The sequence below is a fragment of the Nicrophorus vespilloides genome, unplaced genomic scaffold, assembly GCF_001412225.1.
Source record: "Nicrophorus vespilloides isolate i.1.1-1 unplaced genomic scaffold, Nicve_v1.0, whole genome shotgun sequence".
Taxonomy (NCBI): Eukaryota; Metazoa; Arthropoda; class Insecta; order Coleoptera; family Silphidae; genus Nicrophorus; species Nicrophorus vespilloides.
Window position 1 is genome coordinate 8,558 of NW_017099679.1, and position 17,809 is coordinate 26,366.

Here is a 17,809-nt window from a genome sequence, read left to right on the forward strand (position 1 = left end):
AGTTTTATCAACATTTCCAACAATTTTTTGGAATATAACATAAAAAACGTATTTTAACAATGAATTAGACATTTTGATAGATTTTCAACAAAATTAATCAATGAAAAGTCATTAGTTTTTTGTATCTACATATTAATAACAAAAGTTTGAACAAATATTTCAAAAATTCTATAGTTTAATCTACATTTCCAACAATTTTTGTAGAAATATTTAAAAAAAAACATTATGAATTTGCACTAAAATCAATATTAAGAACAAAACATTTGAAATTTCAACAATGAATTAGACATTTTGATAGATTTTATTGAAACTGACTCAGAATTTCAGTGATTTTCAACAAAATTAATCAATGAAAACTAATTAGTTTTTTGTATCTACATATTAATAGCAAAAGTTTGAACAAATATTTCAAAAATTCTATGGTTTAATCAACATTTCCAACAATTTTTGTAGAAATATTAAAAAAAAAACATTATAAATTTGCACTAAAATCAATATTACGAACAAAACTATGCAACTATGAACAAATATTTCAAAAATTCTATAGTTTAATCAACATTTCCAACAATTTTTTTAGAAATATTAAAAAAAATACATTATGAATTTGCATGCACTAAAATCAATATTACGAACAAAACATTTGATATTTCAACAATGAATTAGATAGATTTTATTGATTAATCAATGAAATTGATTATTTTATCTACGTATGAACAAATATTTAAAAAAATTACAATTTCTTGCAGAAATTTAAAGTTTTCATTACAATTTTATATAAAAAATCAATGGAAATACCACAAATAATTGATTGATTATAAACCTGTTTCACGAAAACAATCGTCGCTGATTGTTGTTCTCTCGAAATACGTGCGCACTTTGTTTCTTCGACTGTGAACCAACGTGTGTATATGCGCGTAACTGCGCATAAATCTGTGATAATTTTACTTTCACATTGAAGGTGTGTCTTTTTTTTTATTACTTTTTCACATTTAATTATTATTTTTTTTTTACTAATACTTATAGTACATAAATAATATGTGTATGTATAGTTTTAATTGATCAAAACGAAAAAAAAAAAAATCTTAATTTTGTTGTTTTGTGTAATTTTACTGCAAGTGTCGTTATTATTTTTCTATTTGAAATTTTAAATTTGTTACCTATTATATTTTTGTTATACTATATATATATTATACGATGATGTACATATTCTATAAATATGTATGTGATGTTGTACAAAGCGCAAAAAAAAAAAACATTCAACAAAACATTTCTCCCCGAAGTTGTGTAGCATTTTTTATGGAACGATGAAATTCCGATGAGTTGTAATTGTAATCTTTACGAAAAAAAAAAAAATAATTATGTAATGAATATTATTGGGAGGCCATGGTTAATCGAAAAACAAAATCCGAACGCTTCTATTGGTCCATGCTCTGCCGTAGTAGTTATCCTAGTACATAAGACTTCGTGTTAAATATAAATATATTTACAAAAGCAAACATAAGTTGTTGTTTTTTTTTCTTCCTACTTCATTTTTATTGTTCATCGTTGAATAAATACTACAAAAATTTGATTTTCAAACTAAATATTTAAGGTTTTCATGTGTTTAAGAAGGAAATGTCATAGAGTGAAGATATTTTTTGTTTCTTTGTTCATTTATTTTGTTTGGTAACCAATTAATCCTTTTCGTGCGTCAGCTTCGTTGCTACGATACGTTCTGCTGCTGTTGAAGGTTACCATGGAAATCAAAAGCTGGTGACGTCTGTGGCGCGGCCCAGCTTCTCTTTCAGGTACAGATAGAACACGAACACGAGTGTAGTCATCTGTCCAGGGAAGAAATCCAATTATAAGAATATTTCATTGAGATCATCAACCGAATCTTGTTATGTCTTCTTTGATCATAAACAAAAAGATGTTTGTTTGCAGTCAACTGTTTTAATAGCATGATTTTTTGGATAAATATCAGATGTAAATGATCTTAACTCGTATTTTTGCATAATTATTAATGTACTAATTAGCATTGAAAGCTAATTTGAAACAACAAAAAAAAACAAAGAACTTGTCAAAACATTGAATAAGCATTTGTTTTTTTAATGAAAACAAGTGATGATTTGTTTTGGATCATCAAAAATATTAATATGCAAACAATTGAATTGAAGCTTTTGTTTTATAATTGTGGAAAACAAGTGGCTCCACTTCGGAATTGTTGATAATTGCAACGCCTACGTGTATCATGTCATGTTTGTGAAGAAATATTGAAAATTGAAGAAAAATGTTTCAAACATTTTACAAAACTTACGAATATTATGAAGTTGATGATGAAATTATAGAAAAGTTGTATAAAATTGGAAGAAATGTTGTAGAAAAGTTGTACATGGTTGACGAAAAGTTATTCCATTGTTGTTCAATATTTAATCAGAGTTGAACAGAATTGAAAAAAAGTAGTTCAAAATTCAAGTAAATCAAAATTTGTTCAATGTTATTCAAATTAATTTTACAGAAGAAGAAAAGTTGACCCAAATTAAAGAAAAGTTGATCATTGTTAGGAAATATTTAATTAAAGTTGATTGAAAAAAATAATAAAATTTAATTAAAGTTGATTGAAAAAAATAATAAAATTTAATTAATGTATTTCAAAATTGTATAAAAATTGTTAATAATATATTAAAATTTGTTCAAAATTATGCAAATTTGAAAATAAAATGTTCATAGATGAATAAAAGTTGACTCAAGTTAAAGAAAAGTTGGTCACAGTTAAAAAATATAGTTATTAAAAAAAAAATCAAAATTTAAGAAACGTATTTTAAAATTGAACCGAAATTCTTAATAATGAATCAAAATGTGTTCAAACTTCGACAAATTTGAAAAACAATACTCGCAGATGAAGAATAGAAGTTTATACAATTATAACAATATTTCATTGAGATCATCATTATGTCTTCTTTGATCATAAACAAAAAGATGTTTGTTTGCGATCAACTGTTTCAATTACTCGATTGTTTTGGATAAATATCAGATGTAAATGATCTTAACTCGTATTTTTGCATAATTATTAATCTACTAATTAGCATTAAAAGCTAATTTGAAACAACAAAAAAACAAAGAACTTGTCTAAACATTGAATAAGCATTTGTTTTTTTAATGGAAAACAAGTGATGATTTGTTTTGAATCATCAAAAATATTAATATGCAAACAATTGAATTGAAGCTTTTGTTTTATAACTGTGGAAAACAAGTGGCTCCACGTCGGAATTGTTGATAATTGCAACGCCTACGTGTATCATGTCATGTTTGTGAAGAAATGTTGAAAATTTGAAGAAAAATGTTTCAAACATTTTACAAAACTTACGAATATTATGAATTTGATGATGAAATTATAGGAAAGTTGTATAAAATTGGAAGAAATGTTGTAGAAAAGTTGTACATAGTTGACGAAAAGTTATTCCATTGTTGTTCGATATTTAATCAGAGTTGAACAGAATTGAAAAAAAGTAGTTCAAAATTCAAGTAAATCAAAATTTGTTCAATGTTATTCAAATTAATTTTTCAGAAGAAGAAAAGTTGACCCAAATTAAAGAAAAGTTGATAATTGTTAGGAAATATTTAGTTGCTTGAAAAAAAAAACAAAATTTAAGTTATGTGTTTCAAAATTGTTAATAATATATTAAAATTTGTTTAAAATTATGCAAATTTGAAAATAAAATGTTCATAGATGAATAAAAGTTGACTCAAGTTAAAGAAAAGTTGGTCACAGTTAAAAAATATAGTTATTAAAAAAAATCAAAATTTAAGAAACGTATTTTAAAATTGAACAAAAATTTGAAAAACAATACTCGCAGATGAAGAATAGAAGTTTATCCAATTATAACAATATTTCATTGAGATCATCATTATGTCTTCTTTGATCATAAACAAAAAGATGTTTGTTTGCGGTCAACTGTTTCAATTACTCGATTGTTTTGGATAAATATCAGATGTAAATGATCTTAACTCGTATTTTTGCATAATTATTAATCTACTAATTAGCATTGAAAGCTAATTTGAAACAACAAAAAAAAACAAAGAACTTGTCAAAACATTGATTAAGCATTTGTTTTTTTAATGGAAAACAAGTGATGATTTGTTTTGGATCATCAAAAATATTAATATGCAAACAATTGAATTGAAGCTTTTGTTTTATAACTGTGGAGAACAAGTGGCTCCACGTCGGAATTGTTGATAATTGCAACGCCTACGTGTATCATGTATCATGCAAACGAAAAACAAATCCGATAATTATGCGATAAAGTTGTTTGTCGATCGTAATTAACAGTTATTTCTGTACATTTTTTTTTACCTGAATTCCCAAAGCGATCAAAGCGCATCCGCTCAAAAAGCACATGTGCCACGACATTTCGAAGGCGATACCGTCGAGACAGCCTCGCTCGAACATACCGTTCTGAAAAACAAACACAATTACAAATGAGAAACGTTAAAAACAAAACGGTACATGGGTTGTTTGATTATGGTAGCAGCTTTTCGGTGGTGACTTCCAGTCGCGGTAACCGGAGACTCCGCAGCACTGCAACCTGATTTGAACTCGATCCCAGGAGATTTTGTAGTTGTAATTGCTCTCGTACTCGTTCATTCCAGCTTTCAGCGTATCGATGAGGAGCGATTTGTAATGGCTGGGGAGGAGAGTCGGAGGATCCGTGCAGTTCGAGAAGGACATCTTCGTGCGTTGGATGATGGTGATTGAACTACCGACGGCGAGGAGCGTCATCGAAATCGATAACAACACGATCAGCTAAGCAGTGCAATAATCAATATGATGATTGTGTTTAAGTTTTAGGTATTCGATACCAAAGGGAGGAGTAGGTAATTCTTGCGATTGTCGTGCGTGGTGAAGGCAATCCAGAAGCAAGGAATCGCCAACAATCCGCCGCAGAGGTTGAAGTTGTTCGGATCGGTGACGAGAGACTGATTCAGGATGGAGATGTACGAGAGTTTTGAGAACATCGTCCATAGACAAGCCGAGACCAAAAACGTGCCACTACACTGCAATTAATCAAGTTTTTTTCCACTAAAATCTTAGTTTAACTTGATACCAGCAAAAGAACAGCAAGAAGACATAAGTAGAAACCGCTGGGCTCGATTTGTCTTCCAGTCTCGTATCGCGATACAAAGATCCTTCGTGCTGAAATTTTTCTCCATGGAAAAATCGTAGATGATAGAGATTCGGCGGAATTTTCACGCTTCGACTCTTCCACCTAACAATACTAATCATAACAAAAACAACATTAATTTTTAGTTTCAAACCTTCAAATCTCTTTCCACCTCAGCATTTTCCGATGACATCATTTTTATGCATTCCCACTGTGTCAATATGACATCACCTACTTTGATTTAATCGTCATAGAAACAATATACTTCAATAATTAATTACTAACATCAACATTAAGATTTGAGCTGATCATTTCGAAAGAGTGACCTAAGTTTGCGATTCAATAAAATTCAAAATATACGTATTAAGTATATCTTAGAGAGTTAAGTTTACAATTCCTATGAGAATAATAGCAATTATTAAGTGAATAATATGTGTTTTCTTGCAACAAATTATTGATCTGAGTATGAAAATGTATTTCTTTATACATTTTAATAGAAAATTATTTAGGCGGAAAGACCCCGGTCGTTAGCCCTTTGGCCAGCCTATTGATTTATTTATTTATATGTAAAGAATGTACTTTTTTTTCATTATGTATTAATGTTTATTAATTAATTATTATTATTAATTAGAAAATTATCAAAAATTGTGTAAATGTAAAAATTTCAATAACAAAATTTTTACAATTATAAACAAATAAAATCTTCAAATTAAGTTTTACATTTCAACTTTAGCAGAAAATAAATATGCAAAGTATTTTCATTTTATTATTGTGTTTTATTTTATTATTTTTTTTTCAAATTATTGTAACAAAATATAAAATTTACATGTAACATTAGCGTCTTACGGAACGAGAAAAAATGGTTAAGATTAATAATTTAAGTAACATTTTGTACACAGCATCGAAAAAAAAACTATACAGAAGAAGTCTGAAATATTACTGAAGAACTATTTATTCCAGTATCTTGAAGAGTGCGCAAGAGAAGATCATTCCGAGCAACTGAAACAAATGAAAAAAAATATAACTTTAGTATTTGAAAACTTCGTTATTGCAGGTTTGAGTTGAGTCATCCATGATATCGATATCTTTTGTTTTGCTGTGCAGTAATTAGCAGCCATTTTGAACAAAACAAAACAAAAGGTGGCTGTTATTATTATCGCTCTATTCTTTTGTCTTTTTGTTTCGTTACTTACCATTAAGCAGGCTACTACAATTCCAGCGCCACCGATGATTGCCGCATGATCTTTAACGTAGTCAATGGTAACGTTGTAGCAACCCCTCTGGAAGAGCGTGAACGAGTTCTGATGCTCGACGAGGAGATTGCATCTCTGCCGTTTGCCGGGAACCGGCTCCCTGCAGCAGGAATCCGGGATCTGGTCTGTCCAGTCGACGGCGCCGGAGACGCCGCAGCATTGAAGACGCGACTGAATTTCATCCCAGGCCTCCGTCACCGGCCTATCGTTGCCGTAGGATCTGATGGATCCGATCATGGTGTTCTTCATGGTGTTCTCAACTTTGGCACGGAAGACGTAACCAAGGATACCGCCAACCAGCATCGTGACGAAGATCAGGAAGACGGCGATGAAGTACTGTTTTTGTTTTTAATTAATTTTTGTTTTTTTAGGGTTGAGCTGAGTGTTTACCGTGACAAGCATGCATCGAACTTCTTTGGCTGAGCCGAAGCATCCGAAGCACGAGATGAGAGTGATGAGGATTCCGGTGGCGATGAGCACGTATACTGCTCCAGAGTATAGATTCGTGCCGAGGAGTTCGTTGGCGAAAGATTTGTCGATTACGGTCCAGATGCCCAGAGCGACCACTGTTATTCCTCCAAGCTAAAGAAAAATTGTTTAAAATTGAAGAAATGTTGTTCGAAAATATAGAAAAGTTGTATAAGATTGGAAGAAAAGTTATTGCATATTTGTTCAATATTTAAGTAAAGTTGAACAGAAGTTAGTAATTAATTGAAATTAGTACAGAATTGAAAAAAAGTAGTTCAAAATTCAAGTAAATCAAAATTTGTTCGATGTTATTCAAATTAATTTACAGAAGAAGAAAAGTTGATCATTGTTAGGAAATATTTAGTTGATTGAAAAAAAAAACAAAATTTAAGTAATGTATTTCAAAATTGTATAAAAATTGTTAATAATATATTCAAATTTGTTCTAAATTATTCAAATTTGAAAATAAAATGTTCACAGATGAAGAAAAGTTGACTCAAGTTAAAGAAAAGTTGGTCACAGTTAAAAAATATAGTTATTAAAAAAAATGTTCAATTTAAGAAACGTATTTTAAAATTGAACATTTTTTTTTAATAATGAATCAAAATGTGTTCAAACTTTGACAAATTTGAAAAACAATACTCACAGATGAAGAATAGAAGTTTAAATTTGAAGAAAAAAGTTTAATGTTGAAGAAAAGTTTGTGAAGAAATATTGAAAATTGAAGAAAAATATTTCAAACATTTACAAAACTTACGAATATTATGAGGTTGATGATGAAACTATAGAAAGGTTGTATAACATTGGGAGAAAAGTTGAAGAAATGATGTAGAAAAGTTGTACATAGTTGACGAAAAGTTATTCCATTGTTGTTCAATATTTAATCAAAGTTGAACAGAATTGAAAAAAAGTAGTTCAAAATTCAAGTAAATCAAAATTTGTTCAATGTTATTGAAATTAATTTACAGAAGAAGAAAAGTTGACCCAAGTTAAAGAAAAGTTGATCATTGTTAGGAAATATTTAGTTAAAGTAATGTATTTCAAAATTGTATAAAAATGGTTAATAATATATTAAAATTTGTTCTAAATTATTCAAATTTGAAAATTAAATGTTCACAGATGAAGAAAAGTTGACTCAAGTTAAAGAAAAGTTGGTCAAAGTTAAAGGAAAGTTGGTCACAGTCACAAAAATATAGTCATTAAAAAAAATGAAAATTTAAGAAACGTATTTTAAAATTGAACAGTTTTTTTAATAATGAATCAAAATGTGTTCAAACTTCGTCAAATTTTAAAAACAATACTCACAGACGAAGAATAAAAGTTTAAATTTGAAGCAAAAAGTTCAATGTTGAAGAAAAGTTTGTGAAGAAATATTGAAAATTGAAGAAAACAATTTCAAACATTTTACAAAACTTACGAATATTATGAAGTTGATGATGAACATGCTGTACTTCATGAAGTTGCCGCAGCCATCCATGTGTCGGCCGTACGCCATCGTGGAAACCTTCCAATTGAAACGATCTGCAAAAACCATTAGATTTTATTCAATCTCTTGAACTTCAACACTTTGTAGCAATCACAAATTTGATTTAATTTCTCTTCTATTCTTAATTATACTTATATTGACACTTTGTATTTAAGTCAACTAAATTACAATATCTTTAAGCATCAATCTACACTTCTTAACTTAATTATTAAAAAAATTTAAGAGATTTTCATTGTAAAAAAATACAAATATATTTTAATAAATTCAAACTAACTAATTGAATAAAATTTAATACTTAATACCTAAATTAATACATTTCCTAAATTACACAAATAAAATCGAAACAAATTTAACACAAATTTTTAATAGAAGCAAAATCATTTTAAAAAAATCATAATTCTTTTATAATTACGAACATAAATTGCAATAGGATACGACTTTGAGGTCATCATTGAATGAATAATTTTCATTTCAAGGATTCCAAACGTGTAAATTAGTTCTCGTTGTTTCCTTTTTATCTCCTTACAAAAAACACATCGAATTGTAATAAGTAAAGTCGTTTCTTCTGTACGTATTTAAGATGTTTTCGTATAAAAAGCAACACGCAGTAGTAATTCGGTGTAAATTTCTCGATAAATGCACAACAATGCGGTGATGATTCGTCGTTCAATGTCGAATTTCGTAACGAAGAATAATAGAAAACGTAACACGGTTTATTTTTTTACTCATCGTCTGTTACAGATTAAGCAATTAACGTTTCGCTGTGCGTCGCATATCTGATTGTATTGTAATTTGTTGAGTAATTGCATAGATTTTAATCGGAATTCAATGAAATTTTAAATGGTTTAAAGAGGAATGGTTTTTTTTTCGGTAAGTGTTAACGACAAATGTTCTTAATTGACCTCAATAAATGCTCTGAATATACACTTTAATGTTTGTGAAAGAAATTAGTTTGTAAACTTGTAAGTTTAATTCTGAGATGATTTTTTTTTATAACCAAAGTTTTTTGTTACCTCTCAAGTTACAAAGAAAAAAACTAATAAACTCATGTTGTTTTTAAGTGAAATTATATTAATTAACAATTAGTTATAAAAAATAAATACAAATTATGAATTTGCAATAATTTATTAGAATTTCGATGAAATTCTTAAGAGTGCTTTGATTTAGATCTTTTTTTTGATAAATGTTAATGAAAAATGTTTATAATTGACTTCAATCAATACTAAAAATGTACAGTTTGATGTTTATGAAAGAAATTAGTTTGTAAACTTATAAGTTTATGAGAAAATTTGATGAATCTTGAGATGATTTTTACAAATTTAAATATTTTTTAACTTAAAAAAACTAAGAAATTCATGTAGTTTTTTAGAGAAATTATATTATAAAATTAAATATTCTATATTAATTAATAATTAGTTAGAAAAAACATATAAAAATTTGGAGTTTGCAAAAAATGTATGGATTTTCAATAATTTTTTCTCAATAATTTAAAGAGCAAATTTTGTTCTATTTTTCTTTTCGGTAAGTGTAAATGAAAAGCGTTCTCAATTGACCTCAATAAGTCCTCTAAATATACAGTTTAATGTGTGTGAAAGAAATTAGTATCAGTGACTTTGTTGAATTAACTTTAATAGTTAAGTTAACCAAGAGATGTAAATACTGAAGAAGGAAATACCATTGAAGTACAAATTTGCATAAAATCATAACAAAAAATGATTAAAATCGGCTTTAAATCATCGAAAAGAAGCAAATGCAGTGCACAATTAACTATTAGATTATAAAATAACAAAAGTGTTAAAATTGAAGCTACAAATCGAAGCGAATTGTTATTTCTGCATGATGACTAACATGTTTACAAGCGCGATTCCAGATTTCATTTGCATTACGTGCGTTCTCTCTCCTCTATATTATTAATTTATTCTTGAACTGCAGCATTATTTTTTATTTCTCTTTATAAAATTCAATTTCACTTTCGCGTGTTCCACTTTTATCGTGCGTCCTTGTTCGAAAAACGGAGCAAGTACGAAATTGTTGTTTGTAAATCACAGAGAGAAGAAACATTGCGAAGCTGTTGAAAGATATTTGTTGTTTGCTTTTAATTTTTACCTGATGTGCGGAATAATCCTCTCAAGGAAATGAATTTATTGAAAATATATAGGGAGTAGCACAGGAAAAACAAGCACTGATCGGTGCACACTCGATTCCACTCTCACATTTGTGCACCTGAAACGAAAATTTCTTGTTTTGTTCCACTTCGGTTTCTACCTTGAGGCTCGCTTGTTGGCTTCCCCACCTTTTTTTTCTTTTCGCGAAACGAACGCGTGTGTTCGTTCTTCGCTTTCGGTAGGAAGGAGAGAAAGAGTGCTGTGCACACGACGAGTTAAGAGATTTACCTTTTTCTTCCTCACCTCATCAACTGCAAGTAACATTTAACCGTCTATAACTACTGCGCAATTATGTAAACATGCAATTACTACTTCTTAATTTCCTTATTTCGTATTACTTTATTTATATAAGACATTTTTTTTTCACATAATTAATTGTTAGAACAGGATATTTAATGAAAACTTAATGTTAACAGTAAAATAATTCTTAATAATGTTGAAAATTGAAAAGAAATAATGAGAAAATTTTTAAAATTTAACAAATTGTCTAATTTTAAAGATCAAGAGGGTTTTAAAAAATTCTGATATTCTTAAAAATCAAGATATTATGTTTATTAAACATATTTATTTACTCAGAATTTGTTAATGTTTTAGTTATAAAATCATGTTTATTTGGCAAAGTTTATCAATATTTGAATTTGTAAATTATTTGCAAATAAAAGTTTTAATGATTTAAAGATCTTTTTTGATGCTTTCTTTTATGTTGAATGAAGCAACGAAATTTGTTTGAAATTATACTAATTTATTGTATTTTTTTGTTGTTAATTTATTAATCTGTAATTAGTGTAGAAATAAGTTTCTATATTAATTAATAATTAGTCATAAAAAGTAAAAACAAATTGTGAATTTGAAAAAAAAAATATTGAATTTTGGTGCTGTTACAATGCTTAGATTTGCATCATTTTTTTCGATAAATGCTTATGAAGAATGTTTATAATTGACTTCAATCAATACTAAAAATATACATTTTGATGTTAATGAAAGAAATTTGTTTGTAAACTATATAAGTTTATGAGAAAATTTGATGAATCTTGAGATGATTTTTACAAATTTGTTTGAAATTGTACTAATTTATTGTATTTTTTTGTTGTTAATTTATTAATCTGTAATTAGTGTAGAAATAAGTTTCTATATTAATTAATAATTAGTCATAAAAAGTAAATACAAATTATGAATTTGAAAAAAAAAATATTGAATTTTGGTGCTGTTACAATGCTTAGATTTACATCATTTTTTTCGATAAATGTTTATGAAGAATGTTTATAATTGACTTCAATCAATTCTAAAAATATACATTTTGATGTTTATGAAAGAAATTTGTTTGTAAACTTATAAGTTTATGAGAAAATTTGATGAATCTTGAGATGATTTTTACAAATTTGTTTGAAATTGTACTAATTTATTGTATTTTTTTGTTGTTAATTTATTAATCTGTAATTAGTGTGGAAATAAGTTGTTGGTTTTTTTGATAATTAATACAGAAAAGTTAACTATTAAAATTTGAATGTGTTTTAGATGTTTCTCAAGAGATGTCGCTGTAATTATTAATATACTAATATTGTAAATACAGTTGTTATATTGTGAATAATGTTTATATAATATTGTTTTATTGTTGGTAGAAGTGGAGTTGTTGAAGATATAAAGTAATATTGTGTGTTTGTTGATAATGTAGGAAACTGTTGGATGTTGGAAACGACGTTACTCGACAAAAATCCGTTTGACAGTTTGTAAAGTGCAAGTATTGTTTTCGTTTCGATAATTCCACACTCATCGTGCAAAATCAGTGAGAATGGTCGTGGAAATCGCCGACGTGGAGATGAAGAGCGCGGACAGTCCACCGGGTGTGGACGCCGGTGATGGTAAAAGGGACACCGATATGCAGAGTATCGTGGAAATCCGTGAACACGCCAGGCAAATCGAGAAGGCCGTAACTAACAAAGAGAACCGATTCATCCTGAGAGTCCTCAGGGGTCTTCCGAACACCAGGAGGAAGTTGAACGGTGTGGTGCTGAGGAGCCTCATCAGCCAGATCTATCCGGTCGCTGAGAGGGATGCTCTCCTTTGCTACGTTGAGGAAGCTGCCAGCAGCTCGGACACAGAGCAGACAACGAGGGGCAGGTCAGCTGTAAAAACTCCTGTCCCAGAGGTGGACGCTTACTTGCATCTCCTCATCCTCGTCCGCCTGATTGATATCAACAAGCACGAAGACGCCATCAGATGCTCTCAAGGTTTGATGAACAAGATCAGCAGTCAGAACCGCAGGACATTGGATTTGATAGCAGCGAAATGCTATTTCTACCATTCGAGAGTTGCTGAGCTCAGCGATAAGCTGGACACGATCAGATCGTTTTTGCATGCGCGTCTCCGCACTGCTACATTGAGGAACGATTTCGAGGGACAGGCGGTACTTATTAACTGCTTGCTGCGTAATTACTTGCATTACTCCCTGTACGATCAATCCGATAAATTGGTTAGTAAATGCGTTTTCCCGGAGACGGCGAGCAACAACGAGTGGGCCAGATTCCTGTACTATTTGGGTAGGATAAAGGCGGCGCGTTTGGAGTACAGCGTGGCGCACAAGCACCTGGTGCAGGCCATGAGGAAGGCTCCGCAGAACGCCGCCGTCGGCTTCCGGCAGACCGTGCAGAAATTCTTGATCGTCGTCGAGCTGCTGCTTGGTGACATCCCTGAGAGACAGATCTTCAGGCAGGCCAGTATGAGGAGGTCTTTGGGCCCCTACTTCCAATTGACCCAAGCCGTACGCATGGGTAATCTTCAACGATTCGGCGAAGTCCTGGAGAACTTCAGCCCCCAGTTCAGGCAAGATCACACTTTCACTCTGATCCTGCGTCTGAGACACAACGTGATCAAAACGGCGATCAGATCGATCGGGTTGTCTTACTCGAGGATATCGCCGCAGGACATCGCCAAGAAGTTGGGTTTGGATTCTGCCGAAGACGCCGAGTTCATCGTGGCCAAAGCGATCCGCGACGGCGTCATCGAGGCTACTTTGGATCCGCAGGGTGGATTCATGAGGAGCAAGGAGAGCACCGACATCTATTGCACGAAGGAACCGCAATCCGCTTTCCATCAGCGCATCTCCTTCTGCTTGGATCTGCACAATCAGAGCGTGAAAGCTATGAGATATCCGCCGAAAGCGTACGGCAAGGAGCTGGAGTCTGCGGAGGAACGACGCGAAAGAGAGCAGCAGGACCTGGAGTTGGCCAAGGAGATGGCTGAGGAGGATGACGACGGTTTCCCTTAAATCGGAGGAATCCGCAACGTTCATATAATCGCGTTATTTATATAAGTGGAGTGAAAATATATGATATCTAATAATTATACTATTTAGTTCTCGTTTCGTCACTGAATAAAACAACTAATTCTGTTTTTATTTTTTGTAATCCCATCCTCAGATTGGAATAAAACTTTATTTAAATTTTTATTTACTAATTTTCCAATATGTAAACCTCTACAAATCTTACACTCATCAATAAATATTAACTTTTTGCATAAATAAAAGTTTTAAATAAAAATACAGTATTATGCAACCATATTAACATAAATTTAACAAGAAACAATTTCAATATTTTCAACCAATACTTTCTAAATGATCTAAACATTTATTTATTGTCATGAGTTTAATATTTTAGTAGAATTTTCAAATTAATATCTTCATTTATTTTGTAATAAAATTGGCATCAATTTCAAAATGCAATTTCGCAGTTCTGCAAACATCTTAAATATAAAACGAGAAGTAAACAAGAGGGAAACATTTGAATCTTCTTGGTTAACATCGATTTTACGGGTAAGTTGTTGTTATTAACGTAAACAAAGCATTTTTTATTTAAAATTTGTGAATTGTTTTAATATTCTTTGTTTATTGTTTTGTCCATGTTAATTCCAATAGGATTTGTTATGTATATTGTTTTTTGTGATAAATTTCTTTAACAGTAACATGAATGATAGCCAAAATCCAGATGAAGATCCTCTTGGCCACAGATATCCATCTGGGGTACAATGAGAATATTAACTTTTTGTATAAATAAAAGTTTTAAATATAAATACAGTATTATGCAACCAGATTAACATAAATTCAGCATGAAACAATTTCAATATTTTCATCCGGTTAATGTGAACCAATATTTTCTAAATTATCTAAACATTTATTTATTGTCGTGAGTTTAATATTTTAGTAGAATTTTCAAATTAATATCTTCATTTATTCTGTAATAAAATTGGCATCAATTTCAAAATGCAATTTCGCAGTCATGCAAACATCTTAAACATAAAACAAGAAGTAAACAAGAGAGGGAATCATTTGAATCTTCTTGGTTAACATCGATTTTACTGGTAAGTTGTTGTTATTAACGTAAACAAAGCAGTTTTATTTAAAATTTGTGAATTGTTTTAATATTCTTTGTTTATTGTTTTGTCCATGTTAATTCCAATAGGATTTGTTATGTATATTGTTTTTTCTGATAAATTTCCTTAGCAGTAACATGAATGATAGCCAAAATCCAGATGAACACACTTTGAAGATCCTCTTGGCCACAGATATGCATCTGGGGTACAATGAGAATATTAACTTTTTGTATAAATAAAAGTTTTAAATATAAATACAGTATTATGCAACCATATTAACATAAATTTAACAAGAAACAATTTCAATATTTTCAACCAATACTTTCTAAATGATCTAAACATTTATTTATTGTCATGAGTTTAATATTTTAGTAGATTTTTGAAATTAATATCTTCATTTATTCTGTAATAAAATTGGCATCAATTTCAAAATGCAATTTCGCAGTCCTGCAAACATCTTAAAATTAAACGAGAAGTAAACAAGAGGGAATCATTTGAATCTTCTTGGTTAACATCGATTTTACTGGTAAGTTATTGTTATTAACGTAAACAAAGCATTTTTATTTAAAATTTGTGAATTGTTTTGACTATTTCTTTGAAAACAATGTATTCTTTGTTTATTGTTAATTAGGTGTTGATTCCAATAGGATTTGGTATCTAAATTGTATAAGAATTATAGTTTTTTCTGATAAATTTCTTTAGCAGTAACATGAGTGATAGCCAAAATCCAGATGAGGACACTTTGAAGATCCTCTTGGCCACAGACATCCATCTGGGGTACAACGAGAAGCATCCAGTTCGAGGTAACAATTCGCCTGTTCTTAATTTGCTTATATAAAAACTATTGATTTTTGTAGAGGATGATAGCTTCGTTGCTTTCGAGGAAATCCTGAAACATGCAGTCGAACAAGAAGTAGATATTGTTCTGTTAGGTGGTGATCTTTTCCATGATTCTAAACCTTCCACCACTGCCATTGTTAGATGCTCAGAGATAATTAGAAGGTGAGCTTGTCATGATCATTTCAATTTGATAAACAATTTGTTATTTAGATATTGTTTTGGCGATAAACCGGTGGGCATAGAGTTCCTATCGGATCAGTCGTACATCTTCAAGAATCTGAGGAATCCGATCGTGAATTACGAAGATCCGAACATCAACGTATCCATACCGATCTTTTCGATCCACGGAAACCACGATGATCCGACCGGTAGCAAAGCCACATCGGTGATGGACATCTTCTCCAGCAACGGCTTGATCAACTACTTCGGATACTGGACGGATTTGAAGCAAGTCCAAGTCGCTCCGATTTTGCTAACGAAAGGGGAAACCAATCTCGCGTTGTACGGATTATCACACATACACGACCAGCGTTTATCCAGACTCTTCAGGGATGGAAAAGTAGGTAAAGTGATAACTTTTATTGCTTTTGGTATTCACGGTTTTCTGTTGCAGGTTTCGTTGTTAAGGCCGCAGGAAGAAGACGTTTTCCACTTGTTCGTGCTGCATCAGAACAGGGCGTTCCGAGGTGCTAATAACTACATTCCCGAAACATCTATACCGGATTTCATTGATTTAGCGGTTTGGGGACACGAACACGATTGCAGGATCATGCCCGAAGAGCAATTGAATGGAGTTTACATAACGCAGCCTGGTATAGGAATTTGTGAAATCGCTATTGAAGCAAGAAGTAATTCGCTTGTATTTGGGTAGGAAGCTCAGTGGCTACATCGTTGAGTGAAGGCGAATCCAAGAAGAAACACGTGGGTCTTTTGAAGGTGAAGAAGCGCGCCTTTGAGTTGACACCGATTCCGTTGAAGAGCGTCCGTCCGTTCGTCTTTGAAACTGTCAGGTTGGAGGAACTCTCCGATCTTCAAGAGAAGGGTATCATCAAGTACAGCGAGCACACGGAGCGCGTCGTCTCCGATAAAATCGATTCCATCATCGAGAGGATCAAGAACGAAAGAAAAGGTTTTTCTTTAACTGTAATCTAAAGGAATTAGATTAGATATTCGTGATTGCTTTCAGCGCAAAAGCTGAAGGAGATGCTTCCTTTGATTCGGATCGTTCTTCTGTACCACGACGAGCAGCAACAGATCAACGCCATCAGGTTCAGCCAGAGCTACGTGGACCTGGTGGCAAATCCCGAGGATATGATCCTGCAGAAACCCATCATCAAGACGGACGGCACCAAAAGGAATAGGTATCTAACAGGAGATGATACAACATACGAAGTGGAAACGGTACAATTCACAAAACGTGTTGGATGTTGTTACAACGTGAATTAATCAATTGTAGGAAGCTGATAGGACGGAGATGCTCAATTCTTTAGTAAACAAAGAGTTGGAGAAGGATTCCAACAAGAAGCTGAAGATCCTATCTGTAGTTGCCATGGGAGAAGCCATCGCCAGGGTCATCAACAACGATGATGCGGATGCAATCGCAGATATCATTGAGTAAGATTCATAAAAACTCTATTTTAAAATATTTATGTTGGATTTTGTAGTTTCCAAATGAAAGCTGCGCAGGAAAAGTTGTCCAGTCTCGGAATGGATGAGAATAACTTTGTCGAATTGCTCGAGCAGCTCAATCAACAAAGAATGGAGGAGGCTGCAAACGAAAAAGCTGAAGTAAATTTCAATGCTTTGATTGGAATCGTTGTAACTTTCACGATGATTTTAGGTCGATAAATTGTTGAGTAATCCGAAGAGATCGTACAACAAAGCCGTAATCGATGATGAGGACGATGATGTTGACGATATTCCTGCTGTTAATACTAGTACAAGTGTTAGCCCTCAGAAACCGGCTAGAGGTCGTGGGAGTCGAGGTCCACGAGGAAGTCGTGGTCCTAGAGGTCCGCGCGGTTCCAGAGCAAAGAAAACGTGATCATTCGTTGATATTAATACTGATTCCACATCTACTTAATTTTTAAA

General features: G+C 31.5%; 4 protein-coding genes across 8 annotated transcripts; 2 read left to right on the plus strand and 2 right to left on the minus strand.

The window, feature by feature from the left end:
• Positions 1 to 1,603: 1,603 nt before the first annotated feature.
• LOC108565134 lies at positions 1,604 to 5,393 on the minus strand. The gene is made up of 4 exons (XM_017924420.1): positions 4,840 to 5,393; positions 4,487 to 4,783; positions 4,334 to 4,435; positions 1,604 to 1,820 (listed from the first exon to the last, which is right to left on the minus strand). The coding sequence occupies exons 1-4, from the start codon at positions 4,993 to 4,995 to the stop codon at positions 1,743 to 1,745; spliced, it is 633 nt and encodes a 210-aa protein (XP_017779909.1). The 5' UTR covers positions 4,996 to 5,393; the 3' UTR covers positions 1,604 to 1,742.
• Positions 5,394 to 5,896: 503 nt separating this feature from the next.
• On the minus strand, positions 5,897 to 10,691 carry LOC108565132 (CD151 antigen). The gene is made up of 5 exons (XM_017924416.1): positions 10,455 to 10,691; positions 8,280 to 8,383; positions 6,785 to 6,976; positions 6,335 to 6,730; positions 5,897 to 6,140 (listed from the first exon to the last, which is right to left on the minus strand). The coding sequence occupies exons 2-5, from the start codon at positions 8,355 to 8,357 to the stop codon at positions 6,093 to 6,095; spliced, it is 714 nt and encodes a 237-aa protein (XP_017779905.1). The 5' UTR covers positions 8,358 to 8,383; positions 10,455 to 10,691; the 3' UTR covers positions 5,897 to 6,092.
• Positions 10,692 to 12,174: 1,483 nt separating this feature from the next.
• Positions 12,175 to 13,903, plus strand: LOC108565137 (probable 26S proteasome non-ATPase regulatory subunit 3). The gene has a single exon (XM_017924427.1). The coding sequence runs from the start codon at positions 12,303 to 12,305 to the stop codon at positions 13,776 to 13,778; it is 1,476 nt and encodes a 491-aa protein (XP_017779916.1). The 5' UTR covers positions 12,175 to 12,302; the 3' UTR covers positions 13,779 to 13,903.
• Positions 13,904 to 14,846: 943 nt separating this feature from the next.
• LOC108565135 (double-strand break repair protein MRE11) lies at positions 14,847 to 17,809 on the plus strand. Of its 5 annotated transcripts, XM_017924425.1 has the most exons (10): positions 15,347 to 15,404; positions 15,581 to 15,681; positions 15,736 to 15,880; positions 15,929 to 16,277; positions 16,332 to 16,530; positions 16,590 to 16,847; positions 16,905 to 17,119; positions 17,175 to 17,332; positions 17,383 to 17,506; positions 17,559 to 17,809. In XM_017924425.1, exons 2-10 carry the CDS (start codon positions 15,588 to 15,590, stop codon positions 17,760 to 17,762), a joined length of 1,746 nt encoding a protein of 581 aa, XP_017779914.1. In that variant the 5' UTR covers positions 15,347 to 15,404; positions 15,581 to 15,587; the 3' UTR covers positions 17,763 to 17,809. The 5 variants fall into 5 exon arrangements, with proteins under 5 accessions (XP_017779913.1, XP_017779912.1, XP_017779914.1 ...); XM_017924424.1 differs by lacking the exon at positions 15,347 to 15,404 and adding an exon at positions 14,847 to 14,866 and having other exon boundaries at positions 15,584 to 15,681; positions 15,929 to 16,530; XM_017924423.1 differs by lacking the exon at positions 15,347 to 15,404 and adding an exon at positions 14,850 to 14,866 and having other exon boundaries at positions 15,929 to 16,530.